A 20,099-nucleotide genomic window follows, 5' to 3' on the forward strand; every position below is an offset into this window, starting at 1 on the left:
TTTACGAAGGTTTGGAGAGTTAAGCAAGGGTTATTAGCTTTTGTAAGAAAACTTCAATGTTTTGCTGATTTGGTGAAGGGTTTTCTTATTTCTGTGTAGAGTTTTGCAAAAATAGTCAATAGTTACAAAAAATGAGCTTAAGCCATCAGAAAAAACTGTAATTCTTCAAAAACTGAATTCCTGGCAGTGTCTGCATTTCGCTGAAAATAAACTGTGTCATTCAAATACACAGTTTATTTTCTTTCTAATTCATTTATTTTCTTGTTTTAGGAGGACAGTTTCTTTTTTGGGGGGTTACAAATGTCATTATTGTTGCTGGTTTGTCACACTTTTTTTCTGTGGTGATAAAGCCTGATGTTGTTTATATACTAAAGGAATCCTGTCACCTCGACTCACTGGGTTCCCTCCATTTTCAACAAGTGGGGTTTAACTTCCAACCCTGCAATAATGATTTCATTCATCCTAGTGTCGTTTTTCCAAGTCCTCTGTTCTCTTTTCTAGGAGGTAAATTTGCTTATCCTTCTCAGCAATCTGTATCAGTAGATCCACCAATTCCAACATACTTTTCTGTTAGAGATGGACCTCTTTATGCTTCATATAGCTGATACACCTGATGGGTGCTCTTGGGACGACTTTGAGGATTTCAGTAGCTGAAGTCCAGTCTAATGGTAAATTGACTGGTTCTCTTATAGCACTTTATTCAACTTCACCCATATTCACACAAGCACTTTTTTCTCTACAGGCAAGTGCTTTCACACCCCGATGAAAGCATCACAGAGGATCTTGGGATTTAGTATTTTGTCCAAGGAAACGTCGGCATGCAGCCTGGGATGGATCCACCAATCTCCCACTTAGGAGATGGCCTACACTACATCCTAACACACAGCAACCAGAGGAGCAAATAGTCTATTCATTCAAGACAAGTATCAAGCTCTTGTGCTTGCATATTCTGATCTCCAAGGAAACAAAGTAACCTTTATTTAAAGCTTCCTTCCACTTGGAAGGTACAGTATAGTCGTGGTTAAGGGGAAGCCCCTTTTGAAAAAATGTAAACTAACTGCCAAATTCATAAGTCAGAAATAAACACATAAACTTTCTTTTAATATTCACTCTTCACTCAAGTTGCTTGATGAGTTGCTCAGGGTTTAACAGAAATATTACAGAGATTACGACAGGTATCGACAGGCCAAGCGGAATGCGGCTCGGGCAGTGGCTGAAGCAAAAACTCGGGTGTGGGAGGAGTTCGGAGAGGCCATGGAAAAAGACTTTCGGGCTGCCTCGAAGAGATTCTGGCAAACCGTCAGACGTCTCAGGAGGGGAAAGCGGTGCTCTACCTGCACTGTGTATAGTGCTGGCGGAGCGCTGCTGACGTCGACTGAGAAAATTGTCGGGCGGTGGAAGGAATACTTCGAGGACCTCCTTAATCCCACTGACACGTCTTCCGAGGAGGAAGCAGAGTCTGGGGATGAGGGGAATGACCCGCCAATTTCTGGGGGCGAGGTCACTGAGGCAGTTAAACAACTCCTTGGTGGCAGAGCCCCTGGTGTTGATGAGGTCCGCCCCGAGTTCCTGAAGGCTCTGGACGTTGTAGGGCTGTCCTGGTTGACACGCCTCTGCAATGTTGCGTGGAGATCAGGGGCAGTACCTGTGGACTGGCAGACCGGGGTGGTGGTCCCCATCTTCAAGAAAGGGGACCGGAGGGTGTGTTCCAACTACAGGGGGATCACACTCCTCAGCCTCCCTGGGAAAGTCTATGCCAGGGTGCTGGAAAGGAGAGTTCGTCCGTTAGTCGAACCTCGGATACAGGAGGAACAATGCGGTTTTCGTCCTGGTCGCGGAACACTGGACCAGCTCTTTATCCTCTCCAGGATACTTGAGGGTGCATGGGAGTTTGCCCAACCAGTCTACATGTGTTTTGTGGACTTGGAGAAGGCATTCGACCGTGTCCCTCGGGGTGTCCTGTGGGAGGTGTTGCGGGAATATGGGGTGTCTGGCCCATTGCTACGGGCCATTCGATCCCTATACAACCGTTGCAAGAGCTTGGTTCGCATTGCCGGCAATAAGTCGGGCTCGTTCCTGGTGGGTGATGGGCTTCGCCAGGGCTGCCCTTTGTCTCCGGTTCTGTTCATAATTTTTATGGACAGGATTTCTAGGCGCAGCCAAGTGGTGGAGGGCTTTCGCTTTGGTGGCCTCAGAATCTCATCTCTGATTTTTGCAGATGATGTGGTTCTGTTGGCTTCATCGGGTGAGGGCCTCCAGCTCGCACTGGAGCGGTTCGCAGCCGAGTGTGAAGCAGCGGGAATGAGGATCAGCACCTCCAAATCTGAGGCCATGGTTCTCAGCCGGAAAAGGGTGGAGTGCCCACTCCGGGTCGGGGATGAGTTCCTGCCCCAAGTGGAGGAGTTCAAGTATCTCGGGGTCTTGTTCGCGAGTGATGGGAGAAGGGAGCCGGAGATCGACAGACGGATTGGGGCTGCAGCTGCAGTAATGCGGACACTGCACCGGTCCGTCGTGGTGAAGAGGGAGCTGAGTGTAAAAGCGAAGCTCTCAATTTACCGGTCGATCTACGTCCCTACCCTCACCTATGGCCACGAGCTGTGGGTAGTGACCGAAAGAACGAGATCGCGGATACAAGCGGCAGAAATGAGCTTCCTCCGAAGGGTGGCTGGCCTCTCCCTTAGAGATAGGGTGAGAAGTTCGGCCATCCGGGAGGGGCTCAGAGTAGAGCAGCTGCTGCTCCACATCGAAAGGAGCCAGCTGAGGTGGTTCGGGCATCTGACAAGGATGCCCCCTGGGCACCTCCTGGGTGAGGTGTTCCAGGCATGTCCCACCGGGAGGAGGCCCCGGGCAGACCCAGGACACGCTGGAGAGATTATATCTCTCGGCTGGCCTGGGAACGCCTTGGTATTCCCCCGGATAAGCTGGAGGAGGTGGCTGGGGAGAGGGAGGTCTGGGCCTCTTTGCTTAGGCTGCTGCCCCCGCGACCCGGCCCCGGACAAAGCGGATGAAAATGGATGGATGGATTACAGAGATATTAAGCTCTTAGGAAAGATGACATACTAGTAATATTACAGGGAGTGCAGAATTATTAGGCAAGTTGTATTTTGAGGAATAATTTTATTATTGAACAACAACCATGTTCTCAATGAACCCAAAAAACTCATTAATATCAAAGCTGAATGTTTTTGGAATTAGTTTTTAGTTTGTTTTTAGTTTGAGCTATTTTAGGGGGATATCTGTGTGTGCAGGTGACTATTACTGTGCATAATTATTAGGCAACTTAACAAACAACAATATATACCCATTTCAATTATTTATTTTTACCAGTGAAACCAATATAACATCTCCACATTCACAAATATACATTTCTGACATTCAAAAACAAAACAAAAACAAATCAGCGACCAATATAGCCACCTTTCTTTGCAAGGACACTCAAAAGCCTGCCATCCATGGATCCTGTCAGTGTTTTGATCTGTTCACCATCAACATTGCGTGCAGCAGCAACCACAGCCTCCCAGACACTGTTCAGAGAGGTGTACTGTTTTCCCTCCTTGTAAATCTCACATTTGATGATGGACCACAGGTTCTCAATGGGGTTCAGATCAGGTGAACAAGGAGGCCATGTCATTAGTTTTTCTTCTTTTATACCCTTTCTTGCCAGCCACGCTGTGGAGGACATGGACGCGTGTGATGGAGCATTGTCCTGCATGAAAATCATGTTTTTCTTGAAGGATGCAGACTTCTTCCTGTACCACTGCTTGAAGAAGGTGTCTTCCAGAAACTGGCAGTAGGACTGGGAGTTGAGCTCGACTCCATCCTCGACCCGAAAAGGCCCCACAAGCTCATCTTTGATGATACCAGCCCAAACCAGTACTCCACCTCCACCTTGCTGGCGTCTGAGTCGGACTGGAGCTCTCTGCCCTTTACCAATCCAGCCACGGGCCCATCCATCTGGCCCATCAAGACTCACTCTCATTTCATCAGTCCATAAAACCTTAGAAAAACCAGTCTTGAGATATTTCTTGGCCCAGTCTTGACGTTTCAGCTTGTGTGTCTTGTTCAGTGGTGGTCGTCTTTCAGCCTTTCTTACCTTGGCCATGTCTCTGAGTATTGCACACCTTGTGCTTTTGGGCACTCCAGTGATGTTGCAGCTCTGAAATATGGCCAAACTGGTGGCAAGTGGCATCTTGGCAGCTGCACGCTTGACCTTTCTCAGTTCATGGGCAGTTATTTTGCGCCTTGGTTTTTCCACACGCTTCTTGCGACCCTGTTGACTATTTTGAATGAAATGCTTGATTGTTCGATGATCACGCTTCAGAAGCTTTGCAATTTTGAGACTGCTGCATCCCTCTGCAAGATATCTCACTATTTTTGACTTTTCTGAGCCTGTCAAGTCCTTCTTTTGACCCATTTTGCCAAAGGAAAGGACGTTGCCTAATAATTATGCACACCTGATATAGGGTGTTGATGTCATTAGACCACACCCCTTCTCATTACAGAGATGCACATCACCTAATATGCTTAATTGGTAGTAGGCTTTCGAGCCTCTACAGCTTGGAGTAAAACAACATGCATGAAGAGGATGATGTGGACAAAATACTCATTTGCCTAATAATTCTGCACTCCCTGTACTTCTGTAAAGTTTCCAGAATAAAAGTGATCGAAGGTTGTATATGAAAATTAAAGAAGGTGACTGTTGTTGTCATTTGACCCTGAATAAATAACTATGAATTGAACTAACTGAATTTAACATAAGAAGAGAAGAGGAGAAGGAAGCCAGAGAGGAGACACACATTCTGAATGGTTAGCGGTAAACCATCACCGTTGGTTTTTAAGGAGTGTGTGTGTGTGTGTGTGTGTGTGTGTGTGTGTGTGTGTGTGTGTGTGTGTGTGTGTGTGTGTGTGTGTGTGTGTGTGTGTGTGTGTGTGCGCGCGCGAGTCCATCTTTGCTAGCCACAGCACAGTGATGGTTTGGCAGGAAAGAGGAGGCAGCTGGCCGGACTGAAAGGGTGGGACCGAGCAGTAGTGCCAAAGGACAGACGAGAAGTGTGTTTAAGTGTGTATAAAGCACATACTGTACTTTGGTAGTTCTGCTACTGTATTTTATGTTTGCTGTGCATTGGGGTTTTTATGTACCTGTATGTGAATCTTTCTGCCAGGGTTATGATAGTGGAAGTCACCTTTAACAGTAACGAGTTTGGAGTTGCATGGGCCCAGTTAGTCCTGAGAAACAACCAGCACCCATCAACACTCATGTATTTCTCATTGTGAAACACAACTAAGGCCAATAAGGGCAAGTTTTCAGTGCAAAAACAAGCAAAATCATTTATGCAAAATCTTGGTAGAAATGTGGCGCATGGGCAAATCAAGGCCCCATTACATTTTGGTCACTTCTTTCAAAAATCTGTTGAGGTGCTCTTGTAGTAAATTTGTCAGTCAAATTTGTGTTCTTGAAGGTTTTTTTCTGTTCAGTGTCTCCTTTGTATTTTCGTGATCCTTTGTATTTGACATAGTCATTATGACATATTAAGATATCTAAATCAGTTGCACAGTTTTGGATGGCAGCTTCCCATCATAGCACGTTATTAATATACAACTTGCAATCAGTATCAGCTCTAAAAGCCTTATCGATTGATTGATATACACCAAAGCTCACACACTTACCCACACAGCCTTCGCCATCCCATGACTCCTGGTAGCCCTGCTCACAGAGGCATTGGTAAGAACCCAGTCCATTCTCACAGAAGCTGTGGGGGCCACATATTGTCTCATTGAGTCCACACTCATCAATATCTGAAAACCAAATAAACAACATCAATTTTTTATTTCTTTTTCGTGACTTTCTCCAGCCTTGACTCTACATCACTCCATAAAATATTATCTTTGCTTTCTGACATCTTACTGTAGAGGCAATCATCTCATTGCAGAACAACTCCATTGTAGTTTTATGAAAATCAAATATTTCTACAATGTTTGCACTCTGACACACACACACACACACACACACACACACACACACACACACAAAAACTGGCTTCATAAAAGCAGACACCCAGACACTTGAGTCTGAGCCCCCTGCATAAATCATGAGGCAAGAAGCAACACATTTCCCTCCTAGTCTAGACAGCAGGCTCAACAGCTTCCGTCTTCCGTCCACTTTTTCTCTCATGTTTCTCTTTTCTCTCTGTTTTTCTATAAGACAGCAGAAGGCATTTAAACCTCATGACCACAGAGGCCATGACTCCTGCCCCGGTGCAGAAAGTATGAAAACATGAAAAAAATTCCTCAGAGACATGGAGTTATGGACACACATAAAGAGAGCATACTTAACAACAATGGCAGTAACACTTTGAACATTGTATGTAGTTCAGTGTTGATACTGAAGCAAAGACTGAGAAGCCCACTTTAATAAACAGTCATCTGAAAGTAATGACAGCTTTGGAATTGGCTGATCTACTGTAACTGAGCAAGAAACGCATATTACAAATGTAGGTGAACAAAGGAAAATATTTATTTAACCTTTTCTCAAGTTCACAAGTACCCACCTCTCAGTTAAAGCAGGGAATACACAATCCACAACATACAACAACAGCATGTCATCTTTCATTTATCGTGTCAGGGAGACCCTCTCGCTAACAGTAGAGTTGAACTATGCAACAAGATTCATCTGTACCAGAGGAAAATACTAAAATAGACAGACTTCTAAATTATTTAAAAAAATGTAAATGCAAAATTATTCAAATGTTTACAGAACAGAAGTTAGAGGGCAGACAAGATAAAAAAATAAGCTCAGGCAGTATTACTTATTGGAGTATAGCAGGGTAGAAGCTAACAACAGTGCATCAAGTCAAGTCGGTCCAGAAAAGTTCCAGAACGTTTCTTCAAGGTTAAAAACTATTGAACGCTGAAACTAGCTCACTGAAGCACATAAAAGAAAGATAAGACTGCCACCTCATACATGACCTAGGGTCCATTAGATAGATTTTGGTTGAGTTGGACTGTAGAATGAAGGAAAAGCCATCCACATATGCTCAGCATATGTGGGAACTGTAGGACATGTGTTCTGTTTGGAAACTGTTGGAAAGCCTGCATTTGATGATCTCATGAAGCTGGTTCACAGACACACACACAATATGAAAAAAGAAATGAAAGCAAAACCACGTTTGATTTTAAATTTGGCCTTTAATGGCACTTCCTTACATACTTCTAGACCGCTCCTAGATCTGTTGCTACTTTTAGAATACTTCACAGAAGTCCTATTCTGAGCACATTTGCAATTTCACCATAGACCTCAAAGTTGGACATAAAGCAAAAACCATCTGCTGGGTCAAATTAAAACACAGTATCCAAGCACAAAGGTAAGGTCAGGAGCACAATTGGAAGTGTCCTCGTTGCTTTTTACCTCCAAATTTATCCCCTGCAAGCTGACTGTCAACAAAGAGTTCAAATGCAGATACAAATTGTGTCAAATGTATCTGCAGTTTGTGTCATTGCGCTACTTGCGAGCAGATCATGCACACAGTGATCCAAATGAAGCGCAGCAGTGTGGAGGTGCACACGGAGATGATCTTGATGGGTAGATTTTGAAATCATGAAACTCTGATTCCTACAGTGACTAGAATTTGTGTGTTATGCTGGCATGGTGTGGGTCCATGTACCATTTCTGTCCCGATGGGAGTGGCTTCTTCCAGGAAAACATGGCCCCCAACCAGAGGGCATGAGTGCTCACATGAAATGTAAGATGTAAATATTATTCTATGGCCTCTACAGTCACTGGATGTAGGACTAAAAACACCTTTGGGAGTGCTGTCCACCGCCATCACCAAAACACTAAATAAGGGGAATTTATCTTCACATTTTTTTTTATAATAAAAGTATTCATTCATCACATGCCATCAGCAGCCCAACACCTAAAACATTTAATTCTGGTAATTTGGGGAAGTATGGAGAATTTACATAGGAAAACTACACTTAAACATTTATATGGAAGATATTAGTCATGGTGAATGGACTGGTTCTACCTGGGCATTTAGAGCGCTTTATGCAACAATAATCACATTCATTAAACATCTGGTTGCTTGGAAACAGCATGTTTACATCGTATATGTGTGCCTTGTCAGTGCCATTGCATCTTACCATCACAGGATGGCATGTGGAGGCTAGCAGTGAATCCACTGTCGCACACACACAGATACGATCCTTCTGTGTTGAGACATTTGCCATGAGGGGAACACAGCTCTGTGTCGTCGGCACACTCATCGACATCTGCGAACACACAGCGTGAACAGAGTTTGTGTCATTCCATACAACGAGTCTACATCCTTTGTTTAAAGAAGCAGCTTACCACTGCAGATGGTGCCATTGATCTGCCGGTACCCCTGTGGGCAGGTACAGGTGTAGGAGCCCAGATTGTTGACGCACTCTCCCACTTCCTTACATGGCCTGACTTCCTCTGTGCACTCATTCACATCTAAAACATCAATAACACAACACAGGTTTTTTGATTAAAGTGATATGTTCTGATTATTTTGACAGATTTGATCAAATCCTTATTATACATCCGTCCCGACCCGGACAGCTTATCCCTGTCAAGGTCGTGGGGGGGAGGGTGGAGCCTACCCCAGCTACCACAGGGCAATAGGCAGATTACACCCTGGACAGGTTGCCAGTCTGTCACAGAGCTAACACAGAGACAGACAACCATTCACACTCACGGGCAATTAAGAGTTACCAATAAACCTAACCCTACTGACTGCATGACTTTGGACTGTGGGAGGAAGCCAGAGACAACCCAGGCAAGCACGCAGAGAACATGCAAACTCCACACATAAAGACCACGGTGAGGCAACAGTGCTAATCACCGCACCACCGTGCTGCCCATTGTCTATTTGAATGTTGCAGCAGCAAGTGGTAGCAGAACGGTGAACAAGCTGCCCACAGGCCAGGGCAAGAACAAAACTTTCAGGTAAATAAATCATTGTAATGATGTCTTGATGCATTCTCAATCATCCAGGAAAGTAAATCTCCAAAAGTTGAATCTGTTCATCTGGACGTAGCGTTTTGTGGGAGAAATGTTTCGTCACTCATCCAAGTGACTTCTTCAGTCTCAGCTGACTGCAGGTTTCAATCTTATAAACAGTACATTTGCATGATGACTGAAACCAGCCCACTGAAGGAACAATGGGCTGGGAGGTCAGAGAGAAGGACAACCGCTGCCCAAGCGACCCCTGTAGTGATCCCATATGTGTCAGGAGTATCGGAGCAGTTGAGACACATTTTTTCTAAACACCGTGTCTCTGTGGCTTTTAAACCCCAAAACATGCTGCACCAAAAATTGGTCCAGCCCAAGGATCAGGTCCCCCGACACAAACAGAGTAACATAGTGTACGCTGTTAAGTGCCAGGAGGATTGTCAGGATTTATACATCAGGGAAACCAAACAACCTCTGGCGAAGCGGACGGCACAACACAGAAGAGCTACCTCGTCAGGCTAGTGGACACTCTTTCAAAGATGAGGATGTACACATCCTGGACAGGGAGGAACGCTGGTTTGAGCGCGGAGTCAAGGAGGCCATTTACGTGGAAAGGGAAAGACCATCTCTGAATCGAGGAGGGGGCTTAAGGGTACATCTTTCACCATCTTACAATGCTATGATTGCAGCCATTCACCAACTCTGTGAATGGTACTCATGGCCATTGATCAGTGGTCTTTGGTCAGTGGGTTTTGGTTAGTGGTTGTTGATCAATGGTCATGAGAATTTGCATATTAAGATTAAGGAAGTGACCTCCCAGCCCATTGTTCCTTCAGTGGGCTGGGTTCAGTCATTATGCAAATGTACTGTTTATAAGATTGGGGAAACCTGCAGTCAGCTGAGACTGAAGAAGTCACTTGAATGAGTGACGAAACATTTCTCCCACAAAACGCTACGTCCAACTTTTGGAGACATTGTGATGATGTGTTCTTCAGCCATGTTATGAGACATCGAAGACAGAGTATTTATACAAAGGATCTGAAATGCTGCCAGAAGGTGGCTGGATGTTCTATCACGACAATTTCCATGACCTACCAGCTCTTTCTGTCAAATCTGGACACCTGTGACTTCTATCGTTTCCCTAAAATGAAATTAAAGCTTAAAAGATACTTTTTCAACATGGTCTAGAAGAAGCACATGCACTAAAAGGTATCACTGCACAAAGCGTCGTCAAGGGTAACGGGGGTGAAGTTTTAATCAAAAAATCAAGTAAGTACTTGGTATAACAATTTTGACCTCTATGGATAGATTCTCCATGTATAACAACCCTGCAGTTGATGATTAATAAGTCGCCCATTCGGATATTGTTATGCTATAAAGGCTCCCTTGATTGACAGTTGTGGGTCACTAATTAGCAGACATTTATGCCTCCATGTTGCATCCATACAGTTTAAGGATTCAAGGCTAACTAAGCTTGCTACTGAAAACTGTATCCTCTGATCTCTACACCAACTTCTGCCTCAAAATAAAACATCAAATCAGATTCCAAAACTACAGTACTAATGCAGAATGCATATAGTTTCACCTTATTTATTCTCCCATGAAATGGAGGGAATATGTAACTGCTTCCATTTGTTTGTCTGTCTGATTGTTAGAGGTCCTCAAAATATCATATTTAAATTTTGTTGTTATATCAGCTTGAGCTGATATATTTTTGGTGAAAATTGGGAGAAGGTCAAAAAATCAATAAAAACTTTATGTTACCCACCTGCATGCACAGATTGATATCTACAAACTTTGCAACAACATAGTAGGACTTTGGGGACCTCGGAAAAAAATCTGAAGAAACCATATTAGCAATATAGCTTAATATCTTAAAAATCTACAGCTTATAGATGACAAAGATTTCAGCCATTTCTGCTCCAATTATATGGGTAAAGATAACAAAATATCATACCATCACACTGGTCTCCAGCTGGCGATAGTCTGAAGCCTGGCCCACACACACAGAAAAAGGAGCCTTCAGTATTCTGGCAGTGGCCTCTGACACAGACTCTCTGATCCTGGCACTCATCTATATCTGAAACAACACAAACAACAGGGTTAAACTTGCATGGATTTCTCACACAGCAGATGAACAGTGTGCTGAGGGGCTTCTCTCAATGAATAATTATTTAAGCAAACAAACTGGTTGAGACCGACTGTCTGCAGTGTTTCTTCACATACAGTGAAAACAGTGAGCGCACTGATTTATACAGGGAGTGCAGAATTATTAGGCAAGTTGTATTTTTGAGGAATAATGTTATTATTGAACAACAACCATGTTCTCAATGAACCCAAAAAACTCATTAATATCAAAGCTGAATGTTTGTGGAATTAGTTTTTAGTTTGTTTTTAGTTTGAGCTATTTTAGGGGGATATCTGTGTGTGCAGGTGACTATTACTGTGCAGAATTATTAGGCAACTTAACAAAAAACAAATATATACCCATTTCAATGATTTATTTTTACCAGTGAAACCAATATAACATCTCCACATTCACAAATATACATTTCTGACATTCAAAAACAAAACAAAAACAAATCAGCGACCAATATAGCCACCTTTCTTTGCAAGGACACTCAAAAGCCTGCCATCCATGGATTCTGTCAGTGTTTTGATCTGTTCACCATCAACATTGCGTGCAGCAGCAACCACAGCCTCCCAGACACTGTTCAGAGAGGTGTACTGTTTTCCCTCCTTGTAAATCTCACATTTGATGATGGACCACAGGTTCTCAATGGGGTTCAGATCAGGTGAACAAGGAGGCCATGTCATTAGTTTTTCTTCTTTTATACCCTTTCTTGCAGCCACGCTGTGGAGTACTTGGACGCGTGTGATGGAGCATTGTCCTGCATGAAAATCATGTTTTTCTTGAAGGATGCAGACTTCTTCCTGTACCACTGCTTGAAGAAGGTGTCTTCCAGAAACTGGCAGTAGGACTGGGAGTTGAGCTTGACTCCATCCTCAACCCGAAAAGGCCCCACAAGCTCATCTTTGATGATACCAGCCCAAACCAGTACTCCACCTCCACCTTGCTGGCGTCTGAGTCGGACTGGAGCTCTCTGCCCTTTACCAATCCAGCCACGGGCCCATCCATCTGGCCCATCAAGACTCACTCTCATTTCATCAGTCCATAAAACCTTAGAAAAACCAGTCTTGAGATATTTCTTGGCCCAGTCTTGACGTTTCAGCTTGTGTGTCTTGTTCAGTGGTGGTCGTCTTTCAGCCTTTCTTACCTTGGCCATGTCTCTGAGTATTGCACACCTTGTGCTTTTGGGCACTCCAGTGATGTTGCAGCTCTGAAATATGGCCAAACTGGTGGCAAGTGGCATCTTGGCAGCTGCACGCTTGACTTTTCTCAGTTCATGGGCAGTTATTTTGCGCCTTGGTTTTTCCACACGCTTCTTGCGACCCTGTTGACTATTTTGAATGAAACGCTTGATTGTTCGATGATCACGCTTCAGAAGCTTTGCAATTTTGAGACTGCTGCATCCCTCTGCAAGATATCTCACTATTTTTGACTTTTCTGAGCCTGTCAAGTCCTTCTTTTGACCCATTTTGCCAAAGGAAAGGACGTTGCCTAATAATTATGCACACCTGATAGAGGGTGTTGATGTCATTAGACCACACCCCTTCTCATTACAGAGATGCACATCACCTAATATGCTTAATTGGTAGTAGGCTTTCAAGCCTATACAGCTTGGAGTAAGACAACATGCATGAAGAGGATGATGTGGACAAAATACTCATTTGCCTAATAATTCTGCACTCCCTGTAGTGTGAGTGTTACACTAAACTTATCTGAACACTGGAATAAACACAGGCACAGTATTGGGAGTGGCCTATTATAACTAATGCATTGTTATACAATGGAAGCACGGCTTTAAATTATTAAATATGATTTTAATCATTTTTATTTACGAAAATGTCATCATTGGTTGATAAGCAGGTAATGACATCTAAATCATGCAAGCACTGGCCAAACCTAATGCATGATTAGAGGGTAAAACCTCTTTTAATGGCTCTTCTGACTGTATTTTTATAGACTTTTGGTGACCACCACAGACTAGTGCCCACCAGCTAAATCATTGTCGGTTTAAGTAAGTCGGTCTGAGTCGGATTCCATTCCAGGCTCTTCAGCATTCTGAAGCATAATGCCCAAGAAGTCAGGAATCAGCACACAAGTCCTTAATGATTATGCTCAACCGTATCTCGAAAACATCCTCCCATCATCCCGGCCGAGAACGTTGCTCTCACACTGCAGGTTCACTTGTGGTTCCTAGAGATGTACAATGGGAGGCAGAGCCAACAGCCATCAGGCCCTGTCTTGTGGAAACAGCTACCAGTTTGAGCTCAGGGGACAGACACCTTCTTTACTTTAACGTTGACTTCATACTTTCTTTTTTGATAAAGGGCTGTCTGTGGCTCAGTCTGTTAAAAGACCTCCCATGATGCACTCAGCACTCCCCTCTTTTCACTCCTGTTATTTATATATAATTTTCACTGTTGCCTTTCATGTCATTAACTTTCGTTTATTCTCTCCTGTAGTCCAAAAATGCCCTCGAACTCATGGACACACACACATAATCTAGTTGATGTGAGTTTGGCAGTCACATGCAAACACTTGTGGCATGGTTTATTAACTTCTATGAAGGATTCTGCTGCACAGCCTAATTCTTTTCTCTCGCTGCTACCACCATTCTCTGTTGTGGCTTGGCTTGGCTGACATGGTGTGTCAAAACTTCACAGCTAACCTCGAGTCGCATTGGATACAGGAGTGGCAAAGTGCTAAAAGAGTAGAGATGGGCACACCTTTTGTGCCTGCTAGAAATAATAGCATTACCAGGAAAGCATGGGGAAATGTTGTGTATTCTTTGGCATGGTTTGCAATTTTATTTCTTGACTGGTACAGGTGTACAACTTTGCATCTGTTTCCTGGGTTGATCCCTTAATGTTTTGACCGCCAGACATACGCACCATGAGGTTAAGGGTTATCCTGAAAAATATAAGTGTTCTCTAGGCCATTAATGGCTTATACTGGAAGTTGGCGCACACAACGGTTTCCTGTTGGTTTTCTGATGATCATAGAGATTTTCATGCATCGCCAAGCTTTGCTAGCAACCAAGTGCAATATTTTAACTATGTGATCAGATGATTAAAAGAAATTTGTTAAAAATGAAAAATCAGAAACAGATGAAAACCTCCCTTGGTCTTTCTCCATGTGTTTTCAGGCAGTCACTGTAACTGTAACTCCTCCAGTCCATGATTGTGCGCCAGGCTCAAAGTAACACAACCTTTACTCTGCACTGATCAGCAACCTAGGTACAACTCAGACTTGTATTAATGCTGCACTAATATCATACATGTATTATATTACACACTGTTTAGTTTAGGCACATTATTAATTAAAACCGATTTAAAGGAGCCTTGCACTGCAGTAAGGTCCAAATACAGAGACATGTACATGTTAACAGTGTAAGGACCTACCCACACACTGGCCTCCTTGACCCAAGAAGCCAGACGGACAGGAGCCGCAGCTATAGCTACCAGGCTCATTGTAGCAGATACCAGAAGGACACACTAGCCTGTTTTCACATTCATCGACATCTGAGAACACACAAATAAGCTGTCACAACAAACATGTTCAAAAACAGTCATTCAGTATTCACTCTTTTTTTAGCTCTAGCTTTAGTCTCTACCAGCGCTCTCTGGCTCTGTAGCTGCTGAATCCTTCTCTGCATGTCTGTCTGTGGTTTGGCAGACATTCATCAGCTTCACTGTAAACAGCTGAGTCCATAAAGAGCAACATTTCTAAAGCTGGTTCAACAAAACTCAATTTTTTCCACATTACCAGCTGTTTTTCAAAGAAAAAGCATTAAAAAGCAGACAGACAGAAACTGTTTAACACTCAGAGTTCTAAGTCATCACAGGTGACACACCTAATGTTAGATTTTTGTGAAAGACAAAACTGACCTGGTAGAGACTAAAAACAACGCTAAAAGACTGCAACAAGGATCTCACGCTTGGGCAGTATCAATATCACAGGGCATTTAAAAATCACAACAAATACATTTTGTTAAAAAACAAACAAAAACATCTCCCTTAGAACAGAGTTGAGGGTGGTTGTTGCAATGTAAAAAGTACCCGTGTACAAAAGTTCACCAGTCAAATATGCATCGTAGGAAATTTTATACACCGCGGTGTCACGATTTTTACTAGAACATCTAAAACCAATACTCCTGTTTTTGTCTGCTTTGCATCAATCTTGTTAATAGACACTATGGTTGCAAACCCACATGCATATAAACCTCTCAAAGAAGTCATAATCTGATCCACGAGCCTCTGCAGCTAAGCAGAAGAGATTTTATTGCGGCTATGGAGAAATCATCATCACGCCTGTTTGCCCTCTGAGCCCTAATTCAATATCATTTTGGTGGGTGGGGAGAGCTGCATTGAAACGGCAGGAAACCACGTAATGACAGTGCATCATATTCATATCCCAATAAGGCCGATGAGCCGGGAGGAGGGTGGCGCTGATGTCGGTAACAGTGTGGTTGTTGGTCTCATCCGAGATTCCACCAGCTTAGAATTCCATTAGAATGCACTTGTTAGTTTGACCAATGCCAGATGTTATAGATGTGCACAGCATAAATACTGTCCTAGTGCCTGATTTACTTTGACTGTAAATGTTCCTCCATGTCTCACTTTTATTCCAGAACAGGATACAGCATATGGTGAATACGTTTTAAATATTTATTTGCTCTGGGGCTCCAGCCTAACAAACATATTAGTCTATAATAAATTATAGTCTAGGTTCTTAGCTCACTGACTATATTAACAAGTAGGCAGTAAGTCAGAGTAACTAAGAAGTAAGAACATAATTCATGATAACTCACAAACTTCTCTTCAGTCAAACGTACTGGTCCCTGAACTAAGATTCTTGGGTCCTGGGTCCAATCCAGCAAACCCACGCAGTGCCTACGGCTTTTAACGCAGTGGTTCTAAAACGTTTCCTTTTTTTATGCCCTAACTCGGACCCCAAAAAAAACCTCACACTCTACACAAAAAAACTCAGGAAAAAATACAATTGTTATAAAGAAAGTAAATAAAATTTTCTAATGTGTTTGCCTTTATTCCACTAATAATTAACTTCCTTTTTCTGACAGAAGCTGGTGGAAAGATGCTGATTTGTTAGACTGTATCTAAGTCCCATGAACATTCAGACCTCATGGCTGTCTGTGATGAGGATTAAACCTTCGGACAGTAAATGAGGAAGCTGGAAACAGGTCACAAGGGAAAAAAAGAGTGCTTTAAGTTGAGAAAACAGCCATTTGCTGTTCATGTCTTTTGGACATGGGCCATTCATTTCACCTATCATATCTCAACTGCAGGACACTGATTCCATGAGCTTTGCTAAAATCATGTTGCTTTTGCTCGCACTACACATGGCGTACAAAGCTTGTTTAACTTCAACTCTGACCAATACATTCCTTACCTATGCAGGTGGTTTGGGTCTCATCCAGGTGGTATCCTTCATCACAGTGGCAGATATAGCTCTCAGCTGTGTTGTAACAAATCCCGTGGCCGCAAATATAAGGGTTGATCTGGCACTCATCTACCTCTGGGCCAGAAGAGAAACAGGAGAGCACTAATGTAGCAGCACTTTTAAGAGCTAATAATGGGTCCCATAAGTTACTATAAAGAGCTGCAAGGAACCACAGCCTACCATTAATGTACCACAAGTTAACAGCTTAATAAAAAAGCATCACAAGTTCACATAATCTACCACAAAGTAGCCGAAAGCAACTGACTGCGGAGCAGGTGACGGAATTAAAACCATATCAAACCAGACAAAGTGTTTTATTACTGGCAGTTATTCTCAGCATATTGTGAAGAAGGTCAAATAAATACCTTTTAGTACTTTGCAGTTATCCTTGTGAGCTGCTTTTCATAGTAAATCCTTTTTAGTTCATTAGTAAATGATTCGAGATGTGAGTTTGCACCACAGCAAACATCTTTGACAGTTAGCGATGTAGTTATTTTCCAACTGGGAAAGCTAAGATGTAGATTAGTTCTGCGCTAACAAGTGTTACTGGACATCAGGCAACCGTTCGAGAAGTTTCTCCAAGTTCTAAGAAGACTCTATGGACAACAACATACACACTATATATAACACGGAGTGCATCCACAAAGTGCGGAGACACATGCAGTCAGAAGTATTTGGACAGTGAAGCAATTTTGCTTCAAACAAAAGAAATCAAGATCTGATTGCAGAACTTCAGCAACATTAAACACTTTTGGAATTCCAGTCCTTTTTTTCAAAAACCTGCAAAAATCTGACTGTAGTACTAAACACAATTCTTATATTTAAAACAATTTTAACTCGTCAGTTACTTTTGAGCCTCAGAAAATGGAATATGTATAAAATGGCTGAAAGGTATAAATATTTTTCACCTGAATCACATTTATCAGATACATTTGCCTCTTCATAGATTCGTCTATATTTTAATTCTATGTACAATTTGAAAAAATAATATAAATTTATTCTCTCAATGACTTCATGAAGTCTGGAGCCTTTCCAGCACACTTGGAACATAAAGTTCTTGGAGAAAGTCTTTTTCAAACTTTAATCTTTTAGTTCAGCATTTCACTCAATTTGAGGGAAACGTCCCCGCGCAGAACCTGTGGAACTACATAATTAAACTTCATGGGAGAAGATGATTCCTTATTTAGATAAAGAAATTGGAGTCAAGACAGATGAGCCTAGAGAAGACTTTTTAAGTAATATTTTAATTACTGCCACTCTAAGGTGGAGAGCGAAGCATCAATTAATACTAGGATTTCTTTGAGCAGTCTTGCAGAGAAGATTTGGTGAGTTTATCATGGGCACAACCCACATATATAACTCTGCTGCTCATTTTCCTTACAAACGCGGCACTGCTTCAGAGGAAATAAACAGGCTTTCAACAGTATAGGATTAATTGCCAGTAATAATTGTTACAATAAAGAAATAATCGACCCAACACAAGTTTCCTTACTTTCTGTGCTAAGTTTAGTTAGGCTAAAGGAATGCTTGGCTCAACACAGCTCTGACTTTCTGCCAGCCTGGCCACTGTGCTGAAGAGAACCCTGGGGTTTTCTTATTTTCTTCAATCAGTATAATAAGATGTCTCTGTAGATTTATGGATTGCATTTGGATTGCATCCAGGTTAAATGAAAATCTACTGAGACACTTTGTGCTCTAGCTTATGGGTTATCTACATTAAGGTCCATATTTGGGAATTGTACCAGGGAGTCAAACACTGGGCTTTCTTTGTCAGGGGAGCTGACGTACGTCAACCTGCCAGTACAAAAATTGAACAGCAACATTTAAAAGCAAGATTTAAAAATCTAGTTGGTTTTGGTATGACCTTCAGTAATAGTAATAAATCACACAGCAATAGTACATTCAAGTAGTTGTAAAAAGCATGATAATATATTAAGTAATCCAAATACGTTACAAAATACACTTTGGGGCATGTATTCTGTAACCTGTAGTGGAATACATTTTAAAAAGTAATCTTCCCAACATTGTTTGCAAATTACTCGAATCTTTCCTAAATTGAAATGGTTCATCTCTTACGAGGTAGACACCAACTAGCATTTACACAATTACAAAAAGCTGGTGCGAAGAAAAAGAGAAAACAGAAAAAACACACAAAAGAACAAAAAAAGTTTGCAAAGAAAGAGTGAAGAATGTTTCAGCCCTACCTGCTGCCTGAGTAGGTGCGATGTCCTGGCCTGCATTAGTTGGAAGAATCTCTACTGGTGCAGGAGGAGAAATCCTCTCAACCACTTCTGTTGAACCAAAAAAGAAAACCACAACACAAGCCATTAGTTCTAGTATGTATGTAGTTTATTCTTAATTCATTCTATTTCAACATATTCATTTTAAAAACATTCACAATTTACTTATAGCTTAACACTGAACTGTAATTAACTGTTAAACTAGACTGCCAGACTGGTGTGTCTAAGCAACAGAACACCAAAATCATATAGCAAAGTGGTACCTTGGGTTTGTATAAGAGTCTTCACAGATGGACATGCGACAGACAAAATATAATTCTCATTGTTTGGCAAGGAAAGACAATGCAGTTTACAGCAACTTTGGGTGTATTCATACAAAGCTGAAGTTATAATGAGAGGTCACAGAGGACCAGACCAAATCACACCCACAGATATGCACAGACCTCAGTATGATAGCAATGCTTAGAAATGCAACTCTGAATGCATATCTCTAATCCGATGGTTAAGACCACAGGCACTGGGGAAAACAGTTTGGAGACTGCTCCACAACATGTGTAATCAATAATCAAATGCAATCTCCTTGTAATTGAAATGGTCCCTTCAAAGATGGGAACCAAATCTAAGATGACTCACAGTCAATTGTTGTCTTTAAAACACCTTTAAGAGTGTGAGAAAAGAGAGACACAACAATTGTTAAGACTGAGGCAGTCTGCGATCAGTTTTAATTACACGGGGTCAAGTTGGCAGTGCTCTGCATGCAATAAAATCATGATTAACTCTAAAAAAGTTAGATTTGTTGTTGTCTGTTGCAAATCTGGTGCTGTCTACATTAGAGGTATACAGGTGGATCACAAACAATCTACACATCAGGCACGGTTCTCAGCCACAGACTGGGCCGGAAGTAAACACGGTAAATTTATATACTTTATACATTTATAAATAAACAGATACAACTAGTTAATTTCATTAATGGCCAGCACTGTACCAACAGCAGTGCAGATTTGCAGCTCAAAAATCAGGGAGTGAGTAATGTACTGACAGAATAAAACAGTGTAAGCATAGTTGCATTGCTCTCTGAAGACAGCATGGTAGCTCAGCTCAATCAGGCTGAAGATCAATATGTTTATGACCTAAGGGTGAATGGTTATGTTAAAATTACTCTAGATGTTTGTGGACCTCACAAATGAGTCTAAAACCTATCACAATCCCATTAATGCATGCATTTTGACAGGCATGTGTTTTGTAATAGCGCCAATCAAACCAAATAAATGAATGAAAGACACGAATGTTGATATGA

At 42.1% G+C, this 20,099-nt stretch overlaps 1 protein-coding gene across 7 annotated transcripts in view; it reads right to left on the minus strand.

Moving 5' to 3' along the window:
- Positions 1-20,099, minus strand: part of ltbp1 (latent transforming growth factor beta binding protein 1) — a 142,019-nt gene that overhangs the window by 12,024 nt on the left and 109,896 nt on the right. For all 7 annotated transcript variants that reach the window (XM_085429029.1, XM_085429027.1, XM_085429032.1 and 4 more), the window contains 7 exons: positions 18,767-18,853; positions 16,512-16,637; positions 14,504-14,623; positions 10,932-11,054; positions 8,348-8,473; positions 8,140-8,268; positions 5,668-5,796 (listed from right to left, as the gene is read on the minus strand). In XM_085429029.1, the coding sequence (XP_085285155.1) occupies positions 5,668-5,796; positions 8,140-8,268; positions 8,348-8,473; positions 10,932-11,054; positions 14,504-14,623; positions 16,512-16,637; positions 18,767-18,853 (840 nt within the window). The remainder of the gene's footprint in view (positions 1-5,667; positions 5,797-8,139; positions 8,269-8,347; positions 8,474-10,931; positions 11,055-14,503; positions 14,624-16,511; positions 16,638-18,766; positions 18,854-20,099) is intronic.

This window comes from Rhamphochromis longiceps, linkage group LG13, assembly GCF_057381845.1.
Source record: "Rhamphochromis longiceps isolate RC_006_pf linkage group LG13, R_longiceps_female_GT1.1, whole genome shotgun sequence".
Lineage (NCBI taxonomy): Eukaryota > Metazoa > Chordata > Actinopteri > Cichliformes > Cichlidae > Rhamphochromis > Rhamphochromis longiceps.